Source organism: Pelophylax lessonae, assembly GCF_965119305.1.
Source record: "Pelophylax lessonae genome assembly, chromosome: 10".
Lineage (NCBI taxonomy): Eukaryota > Metazoa > Chordata > Amphibia > Anura > Ranidae > Pelophylax > Pelophylax lessonae.
The window spans coordinates 36,759,298-36,779,388 of record NC_138777.1 but is presented as its reverse complement, the minus strand read 5'-3'; the positions used below and the strand labels follow the sequence as shown (position 1 = coordinate 36,779,388).

Here is a 20,091-nt window from a genome sequence, read left to right as displayed (position 1 = left end):
CACGTATAAAATCTTACTTTATAAAATGTATGATGAGCGCCGCCATCTTTGTTCTGGATCGCCGAGTCCGTTGTGGGGAAATGTCTTCCCTTCTTCCTTGTTCTAGTGGGCGGAGGCCTGAGAGTCCAGCGCGAAATCTCGCGCATGCCCAGTACTATGCGATCAGCATAGTACTGGTTTCCATAGGGACGGGAACAAAGGGAATTACTGGCAATGTGCTGTGTATACAGACTTAAATATGGCGCCGTCCGCGCTGGGCTCCGCCTAACATGGCGTAATTTCCTGTTTGGAAATAACGCGATGAGAAGAGCGGCCGGCTGCCTACGTCACTGCACATTGCATCCTGGGAGCGACGAGTAAGAGCTCCCAGGACGCATTGCGGGACAGGAAGTGCCAGGGCGAGCCGCGGCTCAGGAGGGAGGAAGTCGATGGAAAGGTGAGTATATAATGCGCTCTAAAAAGGTAAGGAAAAAAAAAAAAAAAAAAGGCCGGCAATATCCAATTCTGGCACAGGATAAGGAAGCACATGCAGTAAATTCTACAGACACGATTCTGTGCCCGGAACTCCGCTTTAAGCCTCTCCAATGGGGCCAATGAATGCGTTCAGAAACGCTTACACAATCGATTCAAATCTGAAAAAAAAAAAAAAAATCCCGTCTGTCTTGAGTGAATCGTTAAAAGCTTGATTGGATGTCAAGTGTGGTATGGCTTGCTCTGTTCAGAGATACTATGGATGGTAGACCAACAAGGAGAAGAATTCATGGCTCCAATCTCATTTTAGTGGACAGCCCACCCAAAACAAAGTTGAGTTACATATATTTAGTTGAGGTGTTGGTTAATCCACTGGCAGGATCTCATTTGTGTCTAACCCCCCCCCCCCCAACAACTCAAAAAACACATTGTCTGTAATGTGAAATTAAATCTAAACCATCCCCCCAAAAATAACCAGAAGGTTACGATTCCTCGTGGGTGGAGTTTGGAATCCAACAGCAAAGATTTCATAGCCAGAAACTTAGTTGACGGGCGAAGGGACTCACCAATATTCCCCAACACAAAATATCAAACATGTGTTAGCAAATTCTTTTAATTACAGTGAGTTTCCAAAACAAAAAAGCTTAATCCAAAATCAGCAGAATTAGTTGAGATAAATAAAGTCATCAAGTAGTCCAGATGATCAGGAAAAGAGGAGGAGGAGAGCAGCAGCTAAGAAGAGGATAAGGCCGGAGGCAGGAAGGCCGGTGAAGCCTTTGTTGCAAAGGTTATTCTGGCAGCACCTGAGCTCAAAGCTTGAACCCAAACCGTATTCACCCTTCACAGTGTCACTGTTGCATTTACTATAAGTGCTGCATGCATACATAGTTGAACCTACAAAAAAAAAAAAAAAAAAAACACACAAGTTAAAGTGATTGTAAATATATTAATGGAAATAACTAGCCTCAGGTGATACACAGAGATGAAAAATCTTCTTGCTTACGTTGTACCCATTTATCTGCAGCCCTCTCTTCTCTACAGCCATTAAATTTAGACAGATTGCCTGAGCTTACAGAAAGCAGGGGGCAGGGAACTGAGGTCACACTCCACAGATCTCAGTGAGAGGAGCTCTGAGAGCTGATTGTTAAAAGGGAATCTCCAGTCAGAAATACAATTTTTACTATTAATAGTATGTTAAATATTTTTTCTTTGATATTATTCATTTTCTGGCTAGCTGATTGTGTAGCTTAGAAAGTCTTATCTAAGCTCAATAATCAGCTTCTTGCTGTTCTTCACCGACAACTCTATCTCCCTATTATCTGAATTGGCTAAGTGGTCGTGCACTTCCTGAAAAGGTTGTTAGTCTTTCTTAGGACAGGCATGCCTAGACCTGCCCAGCCCCACCGTTCCTATTATTCACAGAACATGATCTCCTCCTGTCTTCATAGCCACGTTTAGGCTAGCAGCTTCGAGCGCGAGGAGGGGGTAGTCACGTGACCATCGCAATATATGAAAGAAATAAGGTACAAAGAAACATTTTTGAAAGTTTAGAAGGATACAGATCAATTTCTATTTCTCATTACATGTGGGTCATGAGTTTTAGGCACCGTTTCCACTAGTGCGACTAGTCATGCGACTTTGGACACAGTCGCATGACAAGTCTTAGCCCCTTGATTTAAAGGGCACCCATTACCATCTATGCCACGTCAAAAATCAGCGACTTTGAAAAGGTGCCTGCACTACTTTGATGCGACTATGATCCTGGGAGAGTAGAGTTGGATCAAAGCTGCACTCTAAATCGCACAAGCTGAAACCTAACCACTAGGCTAGAGTGCGAATTTGGAGTGCAACTGAGTGCAGCTTTGATTCAACTTTACACTCTGCATCAAAGTCGCATCACAAGTTGCATTAAAGTAGTGCAGGTACCTGTTCAAAGTCGCTGATTTTCAAGGTGGCATAGATGGGAATAGGTGCCATTGAAATCAATGGGCCTTGACTTGTCCTGTGAAGTCACAGCCCATCGCGCTAGTGGAAATGGAGCTTTAGTCTACCTGGCCACTATTGCGATTTAGAGTGCAACTTTGATCCAACTTTACACACTCTGGATCAAAGTCGCATAAAAATGTTGCCTCACAGTAGTGCAGGTACTTTTTCAAAGTCACTGATTTTCAAAGTCACGTAAATGGGAACGGTGTGGTTGCCTATACTTCGATCACTGTAGACTGAGCTGAGACCTCAGAACACTTCCAGCTACACTGACAGTCCCCCCCCCCCCCCCTCGTGTCCAGCTTACTTCTCCTATGGTAGTCTTCATTCATAGCCCAGCACAGCTATACTGTATATGGTGTATGTGCACCCCCCCCCCCCCCAAAAGCACAGCTATACTGTATATTTTCCCCTTCGCTGCCTGTGTCCTGTGTGAATTATTTCTTCATTTTCTCATGAATTAGGATGTACAATGCATCCATACTGATGAGGGAACACTGGGCGGGAACCTATGATCCTCCCCATCTGTATATGCCCACTGGCCAAGTCAGAAGTGGTGAAACGCGTCGGATGTGATTACACAGCAACCAGACTTTTATTCAGAAGACTGTAGGACGATTCCCGGAGTCACTGTAAGCGTGGAGGTGGTGAGGACTCAGGGGATCGAATGGATTATTATAGGTGATTTTATGTACTACATGTGAGTGGATTATAGCGCTTTTTTTTTTTTTTTTTTTTTTTTTTTAAATAAAAGGTTTAAGTTATTACGATATCACACTAGTGGAGCTTTTCTTTCTACATGTTAACTACGGAGTGACTATTAGAGGAAAAGACAGGAAAGGATTCCCCATTGTACTTCTCTTACCAGTGCTTTTGCCCAACCTTGCAAATGGGGGGAATCTATATTTGGTTAGTGTCCATCTGATGGGAGTGGAAGTTTATATTGCACAGCAGTGGCGGTGATTCATTTAATTTTCATTCATCCTTTCCATTTTTGGACTATGCACTTATCGCGTTAACACTTTTTTTTTTTTTTTTAAATTTACTTATTTTTTTTGGACCATTATTTTTTTTATTCATAGATAAAAGTGTATTGGATATACAATATGTGCAATGTGGACAAAACACAAGAAAGAAAATGAAAAAATGTGCTCAAGTGTTTTCTATATATATATATATATATATATATATATATATATATATATATATATATATATATATATATATATATATATATATATATATATAGGAGTCCACCGCTCTATAGGAAATTATGTCAGTGGTTTCTGGTAGCCCGGGCGATGCTTAGACCACCTTTTGGTAGCCCGGGCAAAGCTGAAAATTGGCTTGGGCAGGAAGGGGTGAAAGTGCCCTGTAGGCAAGTGGTTAAAGGGTAACTCCACTTTCGTGGGGGAAAAAAAAAAAATACAAAAATCAGCAAATAAAGAAAAAGCAATATAGCGTATACAATTGTGACACAAATCATATTGTGATTGAATGTTATTAAAAAATTACCTTTCCTTTTCAATCTGCAGCTGTTGTAATTTTATGCAAATGCAATGCAATATGGCTACCTGGAGGTGTTCTGTACACAGAATGTATACTGACCACACCCCAGAAACATCATTTCCTGCTTGTGTGATTGGCTCACTGATTTTCCCAGAAGTCTGCCTAAGATACAAGTCAGATCTTAGGCATCCCCTGCAACACAAATGTCATTTTTGGTGAGATACTCCCAATAGGAACACGTCTAAAGGGATGCAGGCCCAGCAGATTTCCTGCAGCTGGCACAACTGATAGATAATTATAAAACCACTCCCATTTGAGCATTCAGCTCTGAGGAACAAACAATGATTTCTTCAGAACAAAAGGTCGGAATCTGCAACAAAGTTTGTTAAAAATCCCTGCAATGTACAGAGATCCCCCAGAGGGGAATATTTTTTCTCAACAAAAGTGGAGTTAAGCTTGAGAGCCGGTTCACACTGCCGCGACCATAAGTCGCCCCATGTCGGAGCAACTTTTTACAGCGATTTTACCGCGACTTTTATGACAGAAAACTTTGTGTTTGGCCAATCAGAATAATGAATGAAGATAAAAAAAAAAAAAAGCTTCCGCCTTTAGAACCACTTTATTATTTATAGTGCAAATCTATTGATGCCATGCAAGTCAAAAATAATGGTGTTTACCTTGCTGGGTAATCCTCATACAGGCGTTTTGTGTAGAATCACATTGTTGGCTGTTTGTGCACACTCCAGTAATAAAGCCGCAATTGTAACAGGTGATAGCAAGTCCTGTAAAAAAGTAAAAACTAGTAGAGTGAGATAGAGCTTTGTGTACGTCACCAGGTCATTTCATGGCTATGGGTAACAAATTATCTTTCATGTTTACTGAAAATCTCCACCACATTAAACAAGAACATTTTTATACACGGCTATTTCTTGGGTTTCCTATAGTGCTCCTGGTATAACCCAATGATATACTGGGAGGTTTAATTGTATCTACAGCCATTTTTATTTTTGAAAGGAGTAGGGAATGTTGGTTAAAAATCTCTACTGCAGTTTTTTGCCTGCACTTTCCAATGGGAAGGCTTCCCTCTACTTCCTATCTGGAAGGCACAACAGGAAGTGAGAAGAAATCCCTCTAAAGTGATCACAAATTCCCTCTTAGCCAAGTGCCACCGCCGTAGAAATTCCCCTCACCTTCAGTTCTAGTAACAGCTGGAAATGTTTGGGTCGCTCTACACTTTCTCAATGTTCTCTAGAACACATAGGGAGGGTAAAGGGAGGGTAAGGGAGGCTTGCCAATGGGAACAAAGATTGATAAAAATATATTTCATCTGAAGAAAGTGGAGATATATCACTGGGCCCTTAAGGCTCCATTTCCACTATCGCGGCTACGGAGTCGCGCTACTTCTAGCGTGACTTCGTAGTGAAAGTTGTTTGCGGCTTTCAGTGCGACTTGTCCCTCATTACAGAAGGAAGTCGCACTGAAGTCGGCCCAAAAGTAGTGCACAAACTTCTTTTGAAGTCGCCGCAACTCAAGTCGCGGCAGTGAGAACGGGCCAAACTGAAATGAATGGCTTGACTTGCTGTGCGACTTGACATGTGTCAAGTCGCACAACAAGTCGCAATAGTGGAAACGAAGCCTAAGTGATTGTAAAGTTGTTGTTTTTTTTTTTATAAAGAACAAACATGTTATACTTACCTGCTCTGTGCAGTTGGTTTTGCACAGAGTGGCTCGGATCCTCCTCTAAGGCACTCCTGGCCCCTCCCTCCTGTTGAGTGCCCCCACAGCAAGCAGCTTGCTATGGTGACACCCAAGCCGAGTCAGTGTTCTGTGTGTCCATTCAGACACTGAGCCGCAACCTGGCCCCGCCCCCCTCTATCATGATTGGCTGACTTGATTGACAGAAGCGGGGGCCTATATGCACCACACTGCTGCCTTAGCCAATGAGGAGGGTGTCCCGAAACGCCTGCAACATGGCTGGATAAAGAGGGGATTAGGTAAGTATTAGGGGGGCTGAAAAGGGCTGCTGCACACAGGGTTTTTTTTTTTTTTTTATCTTAATACATAGAATGCTCCAAGATGATAAAAAAAAAAAAAAAAACACACAAACACACACACACACACACACACACACACACACACACACACACTAGGACAGCTCTATATCAACCACTTGCTTACTGCCCCATAGCAGATTTACAGGTGTAGCTATCCTGTGCAAAAATCACACACATATATATATACAGTGCCTTGCGAAAGTATTCGGCCCAGTTGAACTTTTAGACCTTTGGCCACATTTCAGGCTTCAAAACAAAGATATAAAACTGTAAATTTGTTGTGAAGAATCAACAAGTGGGACACAATCATGAAGTGGAATGAAATTTATTGGATATTTCAAACTTTGTTAACAAATAAAAAACTGAAAATTGGGCGTGCAAAATTATTCAGCCCCTTTACTTTCAGTGCAGCAAACTCTCTCCAGAAGTTCAGTGAGGATCTCTGAATGATCCAATGTTGACCTAAATGACTAATGATGATAAATAGAATCCACCTGTGAGTAATCAAGTCTCCGTATAAATGCACCTGCACTGTGATAGTCTCAGAGTCGGTTCACACTGGGGCGGCACGACTCTGTCCTACTTCGGGGGCGACTTGTGCATTCCCATGCACCACAACTTCGGGCGACTTACATGGACTTCTCATAATGGAAGTCTATGCAAGTCGCTCCGAGCATGCCCCAAAGTAGTACAGGACCCTTTTTCTAAGTCGGAGCGACTTGTGTCGCTCCTATTAGAACGGGTCCTGTAGCGGTCAATGGACCGCGACTTGTCAGGCTGACAAGTCGCGCTAGTGTGAATCGAAACTCAGAGGTCCGTTTAAAGCGCAGAGAGCATCATGAAGAACAAGGAACACACCAGGCAGGTCCGAGATACAGTTGTGGAGAAGTTTAAAGCCGGATTTGGATACAAAAAGATTTTCCCAAGCTTTAAACATCCCAAGGAGCACTGTGCAAGCGATAATATTGAAATGGAAGGAGTATCAGACCACTGCAAATCTACGAAGACCTGGCCGTCCCTCTAAACTTTCAGCTCATACAAGGAGAAGACTGATCAGAGATGCAGCCAAGAGGCCCATGATCACTCTGGATGAACTGCAGAGATCTACAGCTGAGGTGGGAGACTCTGTCCATAGGACAACAATCAGTCGTATTCTGCACAAATCTGGCCTTTATGGAAGAGTGGAAAGAAGAAAGCCATTTCTTAAAGATATCCATAAAAAGTGTTGTTTAAAGTTTGCCACAAGCCACCTGGGAGAGACACCAAACATGTGGAAGAAGGTGCTCTGGTCAGATGAAACCAAAATCAAACTTTTTGGCAACAATGCAAAACGTTATGTTTGTCGTAAAAGCAACACAGCTCATCACCCTGAACACACCATCCCCATTGTCAAACATGGTGGTGGCAGCATCATGGTTTGGGCCTGCTTTTCTTCAGCAGGGACAGGGAAGATGGTTAAAATTGATGGGAAGATGGATGGAGCCAAATACAGGACCATTCTGGAAGACAACCTGATGGAGTCTGCAAAAGACCTGAGACTGGGACGGAGATTTGTCTTCCAACAAGACAATGATCCAAAACATAAAGCAAAATCTACAATGGAAGGGTTCACAAATAAACATATCCAGGTGTTAGAATGGCCAAGTCAAAGTCCAGACCTGAATCCAATCGAGAATCTGTGGAAAGAACTGAAAACTGCTGTTCACAAACGCTCTCCAGCCAACCTCACTGAGCTCGAGCTGTTTTGCAAGGAGGAATGGGCAAACATTTCAGTCTCTCGATGTGCAAAACTGATAGAGACATACCCCAAACGACTTACAGCTGTAATCGCAGCAAAAGGTGGCGCTACAAAGTGGTTAACTTAAGGGAGCTGAATAATTTTGCACGCCCAATTTTTCAGTCTATTTGTTAAAGTTTGAAATATCCAATAAATTTCGTTCCACTTCATGATTGTATCCCACTTGTTGTTGATTCTTCACAAAAAAATTACAGTTTTATATCTTTACGTTTGAAGCCTGAAATGTGGCAAAAGGTCAAAGTTCAAGGGGGCCGAATACTTTCGCAAGGCACTAATATATATATATATATATATATATATATATATATATATACACACACACACACACACACACACAGTGCTTTGCGAAAGGTGTATATATATATATATATATATATATATATATATATATATATATATATATATATATATATATATATATATATATATATATATATATATATATATATATATATACACACACACATACATACACACAATATATATATATATATATATATATATATATATATATATATATACACATACATATACATATACACACACACACGTGATTCTGCATTTACACATTTGGGGGGCGGGGAGATGCGCCACTTATGCTGTGATTAGTCACAGCAGGAGGCAATCAGTGGATGCCGGCCAATGTATGTGCGTCAGCACCTGCGGATTGAGGAGAGGCTGGACGGAGCTCTGCTTTGGTAAACAATTCAGATCTCCATCCTGACAGCTGGGATGCAATGGATTTTCTCTCCCTGCAAAGCCAAAGCCGTGTGCCAAAAAGGGTTTGGCTTTAGATACTTTAGAGTCATTTTTGATGAGAAGCAAAATGAGCAAACCATGTGGTTAGGCAGCAGGGAGAGCAAATTATATTCTGCAGTGCATCACTAGAGGCTTCACTGACAGCAGGAAGGAGGTTCTGAATCCACTATATGCTGTATAGGAATTTTTTTAAATCAACAAAGTCTTTATTGAAAAAACAAACATATCACACATTAACAGAGAGCATGCGTGCTTGTACAGAAGATGCGCAACACATAGTGCATGGAGAGTGTTTCTGCAACTTGTGGCCAAATGCATACAACAGTCAGAGCAGTGGTACATAATACAGTGCCAAAATCAAAGGGAAAAAAACGAAAGAAAGAGGACTAATTTGGTTCCAGACTCTACGGGGCATAGGAAGAACTCCCCACATACTTGCGATGACACACAGAGTCCCCGTACCAGAGTTGCTTAACCACTTTACCACTAGAGAATTTTGCTGTCTTACGTCTGGCCCACTTTTTGCGATTCGGCACTGTGCGACTAACTGACAATTGCGCGGTCATGCAACGCCGTACCCAAACAAAATTTACGTCCTTTTTTTCCCCACAAACAGAGCTTTCTTTTGGTGGTGTTTGATCACCTGTGCGATTTTTACTTTTTGCGCTATAAACAAAAAAAAGAGCGTTTATTTTGAAAAAACAACAATATTTTTAACATTTTTTTATATGAAAATTCCCCCCAAAAAATATGTAAAAACCAATTTTTTTTTTTAATTTTTGGCCAATTTGTTTTCTGCTACCCATGTTTAGTAAAAAAAAAAAAAAAAAAAAAAAAATCGCAATAAGGGTATTTTGATTGGTTTGCGCACAAGTTATTGCGTTTACTAACTAAGGGAAAGATTTCTGTCATTTTTGGTGTTTTTTTTTTAACGAGTAATGGCGGCGATCTGCGATTTTTTTTGCGGGACTGCGACATTGCGGCGGACAGATCGGACCCTTGACTGACATTTTTGACACTTTTGGGGGTACCAGTGACATTACTGCAGAAATCAGTGCTATATATATATATATGCACGGTTACTGTAAAAATGACACTGGCAGTGAAGGGGTTCATTTTATTGGAGAGGGAGGGGTTAATGTATGCCTGGTGCTTACTAACGTGTGGGGGGGGGGGGGGGAGAGGGGACTGTGTGAGCCAGGGACAGATCGGATGTTCAGCTATGCTGAACACTCCGATCTGTCAGTCCCTGTCACTGAGGAGATCCGCCCGCTCTGTTTACACAGGCGGGCGGATCTCCAAACTGGATTCCCCGACGATCGGGGCAGAGCAATTTCTTCCTAACGCCAACTATTCTTAAAAAGGTCTACCTTTCTTCCATTCAAACCTCACTATCATGGGCAAGACCAAAGAGCTGTCAAAAGGGACAGGGACAAGCTTGTAGACCTGCACAAGGCTGGAATGGGCTACAAGACCATCAGCAAGAAGCTTGGTGAGAAGGAGACAACTGTTGGAGCAATTATTCGCAAATGGAAGAAATACAAAATAACCATCAATTGCCCTCGGTCTGGAGCTCCATGCAAGATTTCCCCTCATGGGGTAAGGATGATCATGAGAAAAGTGAAGGATCAGCCCAGAACTACATGGAAGGAGCTTGTGAATGATCTCAAGGCAGTTGGGACCACAGTCACCAAACAAATTATTAGCACAATATGCTGCCATGGATTGAAATCCTGCAGTGCCTGCAAGGTCCCCCTCCTCAAGAAGGCACATGTACAGGCCCATCTAAAGTTTACAAATGAATAGCTAAGCGATTCAGAGAAGGATTGGGAGAATGTGCTTTGGTCAGATCAAAATTGAGCTCTTTGGCATTACCTCGACTTGCTGTGTTTGGAGGAAGAAAAATGCTGACTATACCCGAAGAACACCATCCCTACAGTCATGCATGGAGGTGGAAGCATTATGCTTTGGGGCCGTTTCTCTGCTAAAAGGTACAGGCCGACTTTGCCGCATTGAGAGGCTAATAGACAGCGCCATGGAATGTAAAATCTGAGATGAGGACTTTCTCCCCTCAGCCAGAACACTGTAGATGGGTCTTCCAGCATGACAATGACCCAAAACCTACCGCCAAGGCAACAAAGAAGTGGCTCAAGAAGAAGCACATTAAAAGGTCATGGAGTCGCCTAGCCAGTCTCCAGACCTTAATCCAAAAGAAAATGTATGGAGGGAGCAGAAACCTTGAGTTTCCAAGCAACAGCAGAGAAACCTTAAGGATTTTGAGAAGATCTCTAAAGAGTGGACCAAAATCCATCCCGAGATGTGTGCAAACCTGGTAATGGAAGCTTCACCATAGACTGCAAGGACCAGATGTTCCCCCCGGCAGTCTCTATGACTCTCGGAGGCCCGGGCGCGACATGACGTTACACCCGGCATGGTAGTTATCAATACTGCACTGATCTCGGCTAAAATAGCCGAGATCGTTTTTTTATCCCAGGCTTTCTAGCCTGTAGGAGAGATCTGAGGTCTTATTGACCCCAGATCTCCCTATAAAGAGGAAAAGAGGACCTGTCATTCACTATTCCTATTACAAGGGATGTTTACATTTCTTGTAATCGGAATAACAGTGATCAAAAAAATATAAAAATAAAATAAATAAAAAAAAAAGGGAAAGTGTAAAAATAAAAAAAAAATTAAATAAAAACAAAAAAAAAAAAAAAAATGTAAAGTGCCCCCATCCCCGCGTGCTCGCATGCAGAAGCAAATGCATGCGTTCGTCATGGCCACATGTAAACAGCGTTCAATCCATACATGTGAGGTATCGCCGCAAACGTAGAGCGAGAGCAACAATTCTAGCACAAGACCTCTACTGTAAGGCTACATTCACACCTGAGCGTTTTTTACCGTGATTTTACCGTGATTTACAGGCGTTTTTAGATTGAATAGAGACCAATGGAAAACGCCTGTAATCTGCCCAAAAAGAAGCTCATGTACTTTTGAGCGTTGGGCGTTTTGCTTACAGCGTCAAAACGCTCAGATGTGAACAGGGGCCTTTGAAATGAATAGGATTTGTCTTGTTGGGCATTTTGAGAGCTGATCCTAGAGCAGAAAAACTCCCCAAAAAACGCCCCAAAACGCCTACATGTGAACGGAGCCTAACTCTAAACTAGTGGTAACCTGTAAAAAAATGTATAGCATCGCCTATAGAGATTTTTAAACATGGAAGTTTGGCGTCATTCCATGTGTGCGCCCAATTTTAAAGCGTTACGCATCGATTTACTCGGCGTAACATCATCTTTCACATTAAAGAAAAAAATTGGGCCAATTTTATCGTTTTTTTTTTTTTTTTATCATGAGTTTTCTTTTTTTCCAAAAAAAAAAACAACAAACACGTGTTGAAATATTGTGTGGCATAAAAAGTTGCAATGTAATTTTCTAGCAAAAAAAATGATGATTTTTACATGTAGGAGCAGAGTGCCAGAAATTGCGCGGTATGGATAAAAAAAAAAAAAAAAAAAAGGAAAGTGTAAAAAAAAAAAAAAAAAATTAAAATAAAACAAAAAAAACAAACAAAAAGTAGAAATCCAGCCTAACACTATGTTTTGGAAATGTTCCTACCCCCTCCCGCTACCAAACCTGTGCAAAAAAAGAAGAAAGAAGAAAGAAGAAAAAGGATATTTTATTCCCCTTTGGTCCAGTCTAGGAGGGAGATATTAGGCAATTCTAGCCCCCCCCCAATCACAGTATTACCCGCTGAACACGACTCATTCACCAGGATGGGGCCAGAACCACAACTCCCCTGCAACTGTATGCATAGCAAGCACATGCAGCAGGGTATTGCTTTTTTTTTTTCCAGGTGGTTTTCAGGGGTAAAAGCAGATGGAAGGGAGGCAACATATTGCTTCACCGCTGTCTATCAAATACCCTCTAATTAGTTTTTTTTTAGAAGTGCAAAGTCATCGGGTAATGCAGTGTCTGATCAACAAGGCAAAAGGTCAGCACTTGCTGGGATGATTGCTCAGAGAAAAGTCAGCTCTCCGTTCTTTCAACAAGGATGAAGTGAGCTCTTCTTATAAACTGACCTAATGGTCTAGAGCTTGAAAAAAAAAAAAAAAAAAAAAAAAATTATAGTGTAGCAGAGCAAATTTGGAATAGGTTTGCTTTTTTTTTTATTTTTTTTTTTTTTTTAAATCTTAAAAAGTGTTACTAAACCCAGGAGCTTGCATTCACTATATCTGGTCTCCCATAGTACACAGAACATGCAATTAGTTTAGTAAATATAAACTGCTAAATACATTTTCTCAGCAGTATATAGCAGTCTTGTGACTTCTATCAGTGTCTGGGTAAAGCTTGTAGGAGGAATTTTCATTCTCCTATGAGGCTGCATGACCCCTGACCCTCTGTCTAGTCAGTGGTGATTGGCCCTGTGCTGATCACATGCACTGCGCGCGCGTGCCCCCCCCCCCAAAAAAAAAAAAAAACCCCAAACACACCACAAACAGCGTAGGTTGCCAGCCCAACAGCTTACAGAGAAGGTAGTCTAAAGCTGGATACACACTATCCAACTTTTGTGATTAGATTTCCTTCAGATTTACCTTTTCTATGTAGTGCAAGGGCCTGCCAGATTGCATACAAATTGAAAGTGTTTAGGTTTGACCTCATATTATATGGTTTTGGTAAGTCTGAAGGAAAACGTCTTCAGAAAATCTTAGTGTGTATGGCCCATTACTGTAAAAGCCTGATTAAAGTGAACCTAAAAAGCACCTTTGAAAGAAACCTCCAGATGCCAATGATCCTAAATTTATCTTCACAGTGCCCAAGTACCCCCAAACTCCTGAATTCTAGGAAGAAGGTTTCTTCCTTCCCCTCCCCAGAGTGCCCTACCTGACTCCCCCCTTCCCCGGAAGGAAGGGTACCAACACTAAATGCCCATGAACATTAGGAATAGAAGAATAGGAAAAGTAACTTACCTGAGGAACAGAGCGCCAACAAGAGCAGGCCAAGAGGAAGAACAAGACGGGATGCTGCGTTGCTATTCATGGCTTCTGTAACAAAGAAAGACCCAGAACATGTCATGAATTTAACAGATCAAGAGATGCTAGAACATGCAAAGCAGGCGTGGGAACACCTAAAACTGCCAGGTCTGGGCTTGAACCACAACATACATCAGTTGATCCACTGAACATCTTTCTTACCACTTTTAGGCTAAGATTATACAAACTATTTTAGCACTATAGCTTTGCATTGTATATTGGTCAATTATGGTAAACTGAAAGTACAATTGTCTTTCAAATTATTCACCCCCCCCCCCCTCCCGAGTGCTGCTGACCCACCTACCGTACTGCCAGGAGCCATACTGTCACAGATCAGCAAGGCTTTTCTGCCACTTGTAGCTCCTTAACCACTTAAGTCCCGGAAGATTTTACCCCCTTCCTGACCAGGCCCTATTTTGCGATTCGGCACTGTGTGACTTAAACGGACAATTGCACGATCGTGCGACGCTGTACCTAAATGAATTTGAGGTCCTTCTCCCCCCCCCCCCCCAAACAGAGCTTTCTTTTGGTGGTATTTGATAACCTGTGCGATTTTTACTTTTTGCGCTATAAACAAAAAAAAAAAAAAGGAGCGTCAATTTTGCAAAAACAACAATATTTTTCACATTTTTTTTATATGAAATTCCCCCCCAAAAAAAAATAAATAAATAAAGTAAAAATCAAAATGTTAACATTTTAGGCCAATTTGTTTTCTGCTACATATTTTTTTTTTTTTACAAAAAAAAAAAAAAAAATCGCAATAGGCGTATTTTGATTGGTTTGCGCAAAAGTTATTGTGTTTACTAGGCAGGGATTCCCAAACTACGGCCCTCCAGTTGTTCAGGAACTACAATTCCCATCATGCCTAGTCATGTATGTGAATATCAGAGTTTTACAATTCCTCATCGGATGCGTAGTTCTGCAACAGCTGCAGAGCCGTAGTTTGGGAATCCCTGAACTAAGGGAAAGATTTTTGCGCTTTTTATTTATTTTTAACGAGTAATGGCGGCGATCTGCGATTTGTTTTGCGGGCCTGCGACATTGCGGCGGACAGATCGGACCCTTGACTGACATTGACACTTTTGTGATGTGGCTGTTTGTGTAACTACAGAGATATACGATCCTACATAGCAGGACTGTATGATCTCTGCAGTTACACCAGGGAGAATGACAGGCAGCTTTGTTTACATTAGCCGCCTGCCTTTCTCCCTCGGTACCGGACGATCACGAGTGACCGGCGGACATCGGGTCCACCGGTCACACGCGCGGGGATCACAGTGAACGAGTGGGGGCGGGAGCGCACCCCCTATTGGCTCGCAGGCAAGTGACGTACCCATACGTCACTTTGCCTGCACGGGGTTGACCGCCGCAGTATATATACTTGCAGTGGTCGGCAAGTGGTTAAACATGGAAGGCTGCAAAGGACGCCAATATACACTCACCGGACACATAATAATAAATAATATTAATAAGAATATCATTATTATTATTAGTCACACTTGCTAGTAGCGGGTCGGACCCTCCTTTTGCCTTCATTCTTTGTGGCAAAAATTCAACAAGGTGTTGGGAACTTTCCTCAGAGATTTTGGTCCATATTGACATGTTTCTGTAGATTTGTCAGCTGCACATCCACGATGTGAATCTCTGTTCCACCACATCCCAAAGGCGCTCTATTGGATGAGATGTGGTGAGTGTGGAGGCCATTGGAGTACAGTGACCTCATTGTCATGTTGAAGAAACCAGTGGTGAGATGATTTGAGCTTTGTGACATGGTGCATTATCCTGCTGGAAGGAGCCATCAGAAGATGGGAACACTGTAGTCACAAAGGGATGGACATGGTCAGCAACAATACTCAGGTAGGCCGTGGAGTATAAACGATGCTCAATTGGTACCAAGGGGCCCAAAGTGTGCCAAGAAAATATCACCCACACCATTACACCACCAGCCTGAACCGTTGATACAAGGCAGGATGGATCCATGCTTTCAGGATGTTTACACCAAATTCTGACCCTACCGTCTGAATGTCGCAATGGAAAGTGAGACTCAGACAAGGCAATGTTTATCCAATCTTCTATTGTTCAATTTCGGTGAGCCTTTGCTTCAAGGTTTGATGTGTTGTGCGTTCAGAGATGGTAGTCTGCATTCCTTGATTGTAATGAGTGGTTATTTGAGTTACTGTTGCCTTTCTAGCATCTGGAACCAGTCTGCCTATTCTCCTCCGACCTCAACAAGGCAGTTTCGTCCCCACAACTGCCACTCACTGAATATTTTCCCTTTCTTTGACCATTCTCTGTAAACCTTAGAGATGGTGGTGTGTGAAAATCCCAGTAGATCAGCAGTTTTTTTTAAATACTCAGACCAGTCCATCTGGCACCAACAACCATGCCAAGTTCAAAGTCACCTAAATTCTCTCCTTAATCCCCATTCTGATGCTCGGTTTAAAGTTCAGCAAGTTGTCTTCACCACATCTTGATGTCTAAATGCTTTGAATTGCTGCAATGCGATTGGCTGATTAGCAATTTGTGTTACCAAGCAATTGATCAGGCATACTTAATAAAGTGGCCGGTGAGTGTAGCTTGCCAAATGGCCATTACTGTCCAGCCTCCCAATCTACCTCTCCAAGCTGTGCTCAGATTTCCATCCAGTGCCTGTGCCACAGGTCACGTTCCTAGTTGACTAGCCTTTGTTCATGAGTCTCCAAGTTTCTGTCTCTTTGGTTATCAACCTTGGCCCTGTATCTGACAAAGATTGACTGCTGCCTCATCTGACCTTTGACTTGTCCTCACTTCCGATGTTGCTTAACGATTTGGTACTTTGTTTTGGCTCTTTCCCTGGTCAGCTGTACAGGTGTGTCTGAGGGACGCAACTCGGAAGCTGCCCCTTGCTGGTGAATACCTGGTGGCACTTTAGGACTGTGCCTTGGCCATTTTTAGGGCTCACACCCCAACCAAATGTGCAGGTGGGCCAGAGGATCCACATTCCCCTTAGTTAGTAACATGCACAAACTTTCTCCCAAAGGGTTTCTCTCCCCCCGATTCTATATTTTTTCATTACAGGAAAAATACAAGGCTTCTTTTTTTTTCCCTCTCTCTCTCTCCCCTTTAGAATCATACCTACCTAGGCGGATGCAGTATCGGTCTGATGCTGCATCTGTCCCCCACCAGCTCTAAGACTGAGGACCGCGCTAATACCACTGATCGCACCAGTTGTCAGAACTCCCTGGAGCAGAGAGCTGGTGACTGCAAGCCACCACTGTTTGCTCTGCCCCACTAAACTCACTGGAGCTCTGAGTTGGGAAGGGGCGGCCAGTTCAGACTCGCAGAGACTCGCCGAGAGGCTGAGCAGGGTGCTGGCCCAACCATATGGTCGCAATCTTTCCCAAGCCTGGACCGGCTCTGTGACGCCAGCCGAGGGCGGGCTGAAGCCCGCTATCTGCTGAAGACAGGTCACAGGAGTGCAGAACGAACTACATTCCTCGGATCCACAGAAGTACAGCCAAAACGAGCTTTGACTGTACTTCTTTAACCAAATACGTTTCCCCATTAACTTTATCAGGAACAGGAAGTAGAGGAAATGACTGAGATTCATATCACTGTAATTTAAATTTAAACCCTTCTGTAACAGAACCGCAACCCACAAGGTACTTGTCAGTATAAAGCTTCCTCCCAGTTGTGAACATAGATATCAGGATTTTCCAGCTGCCCCCATACAAAAGCTAACAACTTAGCTTGTACTGGAATTTTCTCTTTATTGAACAGTCACACAGAATTTATATACAGCATGGACCTCCCCCTCCTGATCAGATTACCACACACAGGTCAGGGGTTGCCTGATTACATTATCATATGCAGATTAAAAATTGTATACAGAAACAGAATTAACCTGAACTAATTACCTAGCCATCTGGACAGAAACAATATGGGAGTTCATTAACATTGAACAATGGGACACACAGGCTTAACAGAATACACATCGCATCTCAATACACAAACAATAGGGAGAGCCTGTCTCCGCCATCCATTAAAGTACAATACACATTGGCATAAGTGCAAATACAGACCCCATTTGAAGCAATCCAAGCCATATTCTCAGTGTCCATTAAGTATCTGTCTTTCACTCCCAGTGATGGTGAGCACCGTCACACCTTCTTTATACAAGTACAAATAATCCACAATCAGCAGAGGCGTAAAAACTGAAATTCAGACTTTAAGCATGCATGCTCCTGCCCCATTCATTCCTTTGGGGAGAGTTGGCTCCCCATAGGAAATGAAAAAGGACCCCAATGCACATGTGCAGCAAGAGAGTACAGCAGCTACTTCTGCTGGTAGGTAGAAAATAAGAGAAGGGTCAAAAAAATCCAGGCCAGCAACAATGTAGGGCTGTAATGAGCAATGCCCTAACGGAGCTGGAAAGAAGCAAATGCTAGACAGAGCTGTGACATACATACCTTGCAATGCGTGAGCACTGTCACCAACACAGGAAGTACACTACTGTGCAAACATTTTAGGCAGCTGTAAGAAAACAAAAAAAAAAAAAAAAAAAAAAGGGAAGGGGGGGGGGGGAGGGGATGCTGTATAATCGAGAATGCTTTCAGAAATAGTAGAGCTAATATTTATTTTTTTTTCCCGCAAATCGACAAAATGAACAGAAGAGAAATCCGGATCAAATCAATATTTGGCGTGACCACCCTTTGCCTTTTAACCTCCCTGGCGGTATTCCCGAGTGTGGCTCGGGGTGGAATTTCAGTGCCATTAGCGGTAACCCCGAGCCACACTCGGGGTACCGCCAGGGAGCATCGCTAGATCCTGGAAGAGAGGTTACTTATCTTGTCCCTGGGATCCCGCGATGTATTCCTGCAGCATAAGGCGGCCGAATCTTCCGCCTGATGCTGTGTGCCCCGGCTTCCGTCTTCTGCGAACGCCACATCGCGGGGGGGGGGGGGGGAACCGGCGGCAAATTTGAAAAGTAAAACACACCGATATATTATAATCCTATTGGATCCCATTCCTAAATAAAATAAATTGGATTAGTTTGCCCCCCAGTGCCCTTTCCTGCAGTGTTACTGTGCATACACACACAAATAAAATATATATATATATATATATATATATATATATATATATATATATATATATATATATATATATATATATATATATATATATAAATAATTTTAACTTTTTTATAGTTATTTATATTATAATTTGTGATTTTGTGTTTTAAACTTTATCGTACCCGAGAGGTTATAAAGAAGAGCGCACAGTAAAAAAAAAAAAAAAAAAATTCATATGTAAATAGTTGGTTTGGGCTGCTCGTCCTTAAGAATTACTAGCAAAATAAGGTACCGCTTTCAGCACCTAAAATCGGAAACAATCATACCACCAGGGAGATTAAAAAAGCATCAATTCTTCTAGGTAGACTTGCACACAGTTTTTGAAGGAACTCGGTAGGTAGGTTCAGTGGCGTAGCGTGGGTTGTGAGCACCCGGGGCAAGGCAAGTAATTTGCGCCCCCTAACCTGTGGATTTTAGCACTCGAGTCTCTTCCACTAGATTAGTTGCCCTGCTAAGTGTCCAGCGTGCCCCCTTTCAATGCAGAATGACCAGCGTGCCCCCTTTCAATGTGGAATGACCAGCGTGCCCCCTTTCAATGCTGAATGACCAGCGTGCCCCCTTTCAATGCGGAATGACCAGCGTGCCCCCTTTCAATGCTGAATGACCAGCGTGCCCCCTTTCAATGCGGAATGACCAGCGTGCCCCCTTTCAATGCGGAATGACCAGCGTGCCCCCTTTCAATGCGGAATGACCAGCGTGCCCCCTTTCAATGCGGAATGACCAGCGTGCCCCCTTTCAATGCGGAATGACCAGCGTGCCCCCTTTCAATAAGGAATGACCAGCGCACCCCCTTTCAATAAGGAATGACCAGCGCGCCCCCTTTCAATGCAGAATGACCAGCGTGCCCCCTTTCAATGCAGAATGACCAGCGTGCTCCCTTCAATGCAGAGAGACTAGTGTGCCCCCTTTCATTGCAGAATGACCAGTGTGCCCCCTTTCAATGCAGAGAGACCAGCATGCCCCCTTTCAATACAGAGAGACTTACCTGCAGCGGCGGCTTCTCCTCAGTTCCCCGCGTCTCCTCGAGTCCTCCCGCCTCCTGCTCGGCAGCTCGGCCAATGAGGAAGCGGATCCTGCTTCCTGATTGGCTTGGAGGAGCGAAATCTGTGACAGCGCCAGACTGCTGACTCTGCTCACTCGCTGCTAAACTGACTGAGCGAACTGTTATGTCAGAGTCAGACAGAGTGCATAGGCGTGCGCAGCCTATGGCATTAGGGTGTGCACCTCAACCACATGTGCATGTGTATATATATATATATATGAATATATACACACACACTTTTATAAATAAATGTAAACAAACATTTAAGCGGTATTAAAACATTTTTAATTAAACAATTATCAATGTATACCATAGATCCCATTTAGAG

The 20,091-nt window shown here is 42.8% G+C and overlaps 1 protein-coding gene across 1 annotated transcript; it reads right to left on the bottom strand.

Annotated features, from left to right (window-relative positions):
* Positions 1-1,130: 1,130 nt before the first annotated feature.
* On the bottom strand, positions 1,131-13,614 carry LOC309565680 (CD59 glycoprotein-like; the record flags this gene model as incomplete). The annotated part of the gene is made up of 3 exons (XM_082270651.1): positions 1,131-1,365; positions 4,644-4,748; positions 13,545-13,614. 3 exons carry the CDS (start codon positions 13,612-13,614, stop codon positions 1,175-1,177), a joined length of 366 nt encoding a protein of 121 aa, XP_082126777.1. The 3' UTR covers positions 1,131-1,174.
* Between the last annotated feature and the right edge of the window lie 6,477 nt (positions 13,615-20,091).